Below are 4,812 nucleotides of genomic sequence, written 5' to 3'. Positions count from 1 at the left end.
GTGCTTTGAACTTGGCCCAGAATTTCCCCTACTATTTATTTCCTGGAAACACACACACACACACACACACACACACACACACACACACACACACAAAACGCATTATGCAGAGGCAAAATTTGGACATTCCTGAGAGACCAAGGAATCATATTAATTTGAAGGCTTAAGGGAGCTGAGAAATAATGTTCTCTAGGTTTTTACTGGGGCAAAACTGAGACTGAGGGAGGTTTTCGAGACTCGCCCAGGATCACACAACTGACAGCTGCCTGTCTGGAGTTAGCACCTTAATTTCCTGTGAAGCAAAGTAGATTCAAAAGACCTGGGTTCCAGCACAGGCCTTCCCAGTGGGGCAACCACCAGTGAGTGTCTTAACTTCTCTGGATTTCACTGTTTTCGGTAGAAAATTCTGGGAGTGGTTTCAACAATGATGTCGGTAGTAGATTGGGGGAGGGGGATTATCATTTTGTGAGGTGTGTAAATGTCTGTTATATTGTTTTGTACACCTGAAACTAATAAAAAACAAAAACAAAAACAAAAAACCCAAGGGTAGTCCTGACCACCCTTTGGGGGCCTTGGAAACATGAGGGGATGTTTCTAGTTGCTGCAATTACTGGAGGGTGTTGCTGGCATCTGTGGCCTTCCCAAAGTGACAATGTCCCCTCCCAACCATTGGGAAATACCTCAAGACTCATTACCAGGTCAGGGTGGTTTTTATGGTAACTCATTTCCAAACCCAATTCTATCTATGCGGGGTTGTGGCAGTCTCAATAGCTCTGCTTTTAGTTTGTTAAAAAAGTCATTTTTTTAGAATTCCCATTTTTGGCATATCTGCATTCTATCTTCAGATCTTTAGGTATAAAGGGTTATGTTGGATAGAAGTGGAAAATACAGTCATCTTTAGATGGCTAACATACAATTAAAAAAAACAACACACACCAAGACTGATTTCCAAATGTGGAGCGCCATTAAACAAAAGTTTAGCTGTATGATATAACCCTTGAAATATTTTTAGGTTTTTCAAAAATGCATTTCTGTAATAGTCTGTGGTGTGACATATAATTGATTGGCAAACTTTCAAACTTAAATTCCAAAATTTTGGATATCTGGTCATTAAATCTTGCCTATTTTCATGACTTATAAAGTAAAACCACAAATGCCATAACTAAGCATGCGCCAAAAAAAATCCCCAAAAACACGCCCTATGAATTCTAGCACAAGGAAATAAAAAATACTGTATTCCTTTGAACAAATGGACTTAGAAGAGCTTTAGAATCCAAAGCAAGATATGTGAGATGGTTTAGGAAGAGGTTGCAATTTTGCAACAAGAAGTCTGTACAGTTCCTCCAGACAATAGCTGTGAAGGAAGTACCTGTGTCTTAGAAAACTTGTTTCCATTGGGTTCATGACACTTTTGCATCCCAGGCCCCGTTATTTACAAAGTGAGGCATTTTGTAAGCTTAGAGCACCTTGCTCCTCGCAATTATGAATGCGTGCAATGACATTTCATCCTTTCATGTACAAATTCTAAAATTCATTGTAACAGAAAAGTTGAAAATCTGCCTACAATTTGAAATGAAAGGATAAAAAATGTCAGACATTGCCGAATACTGTTTCCTGACAGAGCTCTCTTTATTTGTTCACTGTTCTTCAGTCATTTTTGTTTTGTTTGTTACAAAATGCAGTCTTGGCTCTTTATTTAAACAGTCCTTAAAGGAAACTGTTCATGCCATGCAAAAATAACATTTTATGCACTTTTTTTTGGGGGTGAGGAGAGGGAGCTTCCCATTTTTATTTATTTTTAAGTTCACAGGCATTGTTAACCGCATTTTTAAGAAACAAGTTTTTTTTGTTTGTTTGTTTTGTTTTTTTATTGCTTTCTAACTAGTCACATGCTGGTTTCACGTGTGGGACAACAACCTGTGTCTCCTGGGTTGGAATGAATTTCTGGGGCAAACAAGTGGTTTTCCATCTTGTACCCTTCTTGACTACTGTCCTTTTTAACTTCGGCCACAGCCTGGTAAATGTCCTGCCTACAGTTGTGACTTGTGTCCTGGGGTGGGGAAGAGCCCACACAGGCTTCTTCTCTTAAAGGGTCTCTTCCATCACTAGGCTTTTCTGCAAAGCAGTTGGGGCTGGAGTCGGCCTGCCTGTCCTGCCCCGTCCCTTGAAGCTCTAAGAAGTCATCATCTTCGCCTGTGTCTATCTCCGTGAAGCTCCTCCTCTCTCGGGAGGAGAAAGGAAAGAGTTTCTGCTTGGGAAACCGAGGGGTCAGCCCTTTGGAAGGTCCCTGACAATGTGCTGAAACCTCAGCGCCCAGCAAGGGTCTGTCCCCCTGCGGGGGGTGTTCTTCTAAGAGGATGGTGCTGATGAGCTGCGGGGGGGTCAGCGACAAGTCCGCCGTGGTGACCGGCAGCGGCCTGGCCGTGCTGGGCGGGGTCTGCGGGGCTCCGCCCCTGTTCTCCTTGAAGTTCACTTTGAGCGACCTGGACTTGAGCGGGTGGCTGCCCTTCAGCGAGCTCTTGGGGCTCTCGGAGGTGCTGTCGGACTGCGCTGGGCCGTGGAGCCCACTTTGGGAACCGCTGGAGTCGCGGTTCACAGTTAGATCGACCGGGGCATAGTCCAGCGTGGCATCCCGGGGCGCAGGCCCTTTCTCTCGGGGGAGCGCTAGAAAAGGGGGGCCCCTGGCTCTTGGGTGCTGCTCCTCGGTCCCCGTGAGATCCGGCGGGAACTTCATCTGCAGGTGAGACGCGGAGGGTGGCGGCAGCGGCGACCGCTCCGTCTCGGTGAAGTCGGTGGCGCAGCTGGTGAAGCTGTCGATGCTGGAGGTGCTCTTCATGTCCAGGACGCCCTCCGTCTGCGCCACGGCCAGCTGCTCCTGCGGGCACACCACCTCCTCCATCTCGATCTCTTCCTCGTAGGCCGAGGGCCTCTCGGGCTGCTCCTGGCCGTCGGGGTTCGGGTGCGCGCGAGGCTGCGCCTTGGTGATCTCGTTGTACAGGATCTCCAGTTTCTGGGCGCTCAGGTGTTGCGGGCTGGACGAGGACGTGTTGTTCAGCTGCTCGTGGGAGTCCTTCTGGCTCACCTCCTGGTACTTATTCTCGTAAGACTTGTTGGAGCTCGTCTCGGACAGAGCCTTCCGGGCCCACTTCCACCTGCTGGGCGACAGGTGGTTATCATCCGCCGAGACCTTGGCGTGCGCGGGCTCGCCTGCCTTCTCCACGGCCACGTCGATCAGCTCCATGCTCCGGGCGAAGGCGTCCTTTAGGTTCATGGAGACGATGCTTCCGTTCCTTTTGGCCCGCTCGAGGGCCTCTCGCCTTTTAATCGCCTTCTCCTGGCGTTTCTGCTCCTTGTAGAACTCAGAAAAATTGTTCACGATGATCGGGATGGGCAGGGCGATCACGAGGACCCCGGCAATACAGCAGAGGCCGCCCACGATTTTCCCTAGTAACGTTTTCGGGTAGATGTCGCCGTAGCCGACCGTCGTCATGGTGATGGTGGCCCACCAAAACGACGCCGGGATGCTGGTGAACTTGGTAGCGTCCTCATCCTTCTCTGCAAAAAACACCAGGCTGGAGAAGATCATGATCCCCATGGCCAAAAACAGGATCAACAAGCCCAGCTCGTTGTAGCTCCGGCGGAGGGTGAAGCCCAGGGACTGCAGGCCCGTGGAATGCCTGGCGAGTTTCAGGATCCGGAGGATGCGCATGATGCGAAAGATCTGCACCACGCGCCTGACGTTCTGGAACTGCAGCACGCTCTTGTTGGACTCGGTGAGGAAGATGGTGACGTAGTACGGCAGGATGGCCAGCAAGTCGATGACGTTGAGCGGGCCTTTGAAGAACTTCCACTTGTTGGGCGAGGACAGGAAGCGTAGAAGGTACTCCATGGTGAACCAGGCAATGCACACCGCCTCCACGTGTGCCAGCTGGGGGTTGTCGTTGGCCTGTCCGAATTCATCCGTTTCCTGCAGCTCCGGGAGGGTGTTGAGAGACAGAGCGATGGTGGACAGCACGATGAACAGAATGGACACGATGGCCAAGATCTGGAAAAGAGAAGAAAGCCCGAGTGAGCAAACCCCCTTGGTTGCTAAGGAGACGATATATGGATTCACCATTCCTTAAAGGACATGCATGGCTCAAACATATTCCAAACAGGAAACTTTACAACCCCAAGTTCCCCAGCAAATACAAATACGTACATTCACTTTTTATGAGCTCATTGCACTTAGATGCCTAAAGTAGTGTACATTTAAATCCTAGGGCCTAAGCGATTGGGAAATAATCCATTCTTCCCCCCTCAGCCATTGGTCTTAGGCACATCTGTGTGAGAAACCACCATCTGGAGTAGTTTCGGGTGAGTCATCATCTCTACTCTCTTAGTTATCGATAATTTTTCTCTCTTAACCACCCGGTTTGTGTTCCCGTAAGTGAATCGCCATACATGCTACATAAGCCGGAAGGAATCCATGATTTCTAGAAGTTCTAGTCTACCACTGAAAACACGAATGCAGACCGACACATGGAGAGAGAACATGGCACTCAGCACAACGATGCTTCTCACAGAACAAACACTTTCTGTGGTAAGCACTGAAGGTGGAACCGAGTCCGGAGAGCCTGCATCCTGGGATATGGGGACCTCTGGCCAGCCTCACGTGGGGAAGGAAGATTATGCACCAACTTCAGTCAGTCAAGGAAAGTTTCGTAAAGAAGACCTTGAAGACTGTCCATGGTGATCCTGGGACCAGGCAGACATGTCAGACGGAGAGTAACAGCCTGATGTCAGATGCAGAAGGAAGGGCTCCATAAGAAG

At 49.1% G+C, this 4,812-nt stretch overlaps 1 protein-coding gene across 5 annotated transcripts in view; it reads right to left on the bottom strand.

Moving 5' to 3' along the window:
- Positions 1–1,810: 1,810 nt before the first annotated feature.
- Positions 1,811–4,812, bottom strand: part of KCNB2 (potassium voltage-gated channel subfamily B member 2) — a 375,151-nt gene continuing 372,149 nt past the window's right edge. For all 5 annotated transcript variants that reach the window (XM_019643580.1, XM_019643579.1, XM_019643575.1 and 2 more), the window contains one exon: positions 1,811–4,045. In XM_019643580.1, the coding sequence (XP_019499125.1) occupies positions 1,886–4,045 (2,160 nt within the window). In that variant the 3' untranslated portion in view covers positions 1,811–1,885. The remainder of the gene's footprint in view (positions 4,046–4,812) is intronic.

Source organism: Hipposideros armiger, unplaced genomic scaffold (assembly GCF_001890085.2).
Source record: "Hipposideros armiger isolate ML-2016 unplaced genomic scaffold, ASM189008v1 scaffold_80, whole genome shotgun sequence".
In the NCBI taxonomy this organism is placed as follows: domain Eukaryota; kingdom Metazoa; phylum Chordata; class Mammalia; order Chiroptera; family Hipposideridae; genus Hipposideros; species Hipposideros armiger.
This window is presented reverse-complemented; position numbering and strand designations above follow the sequence as displayed.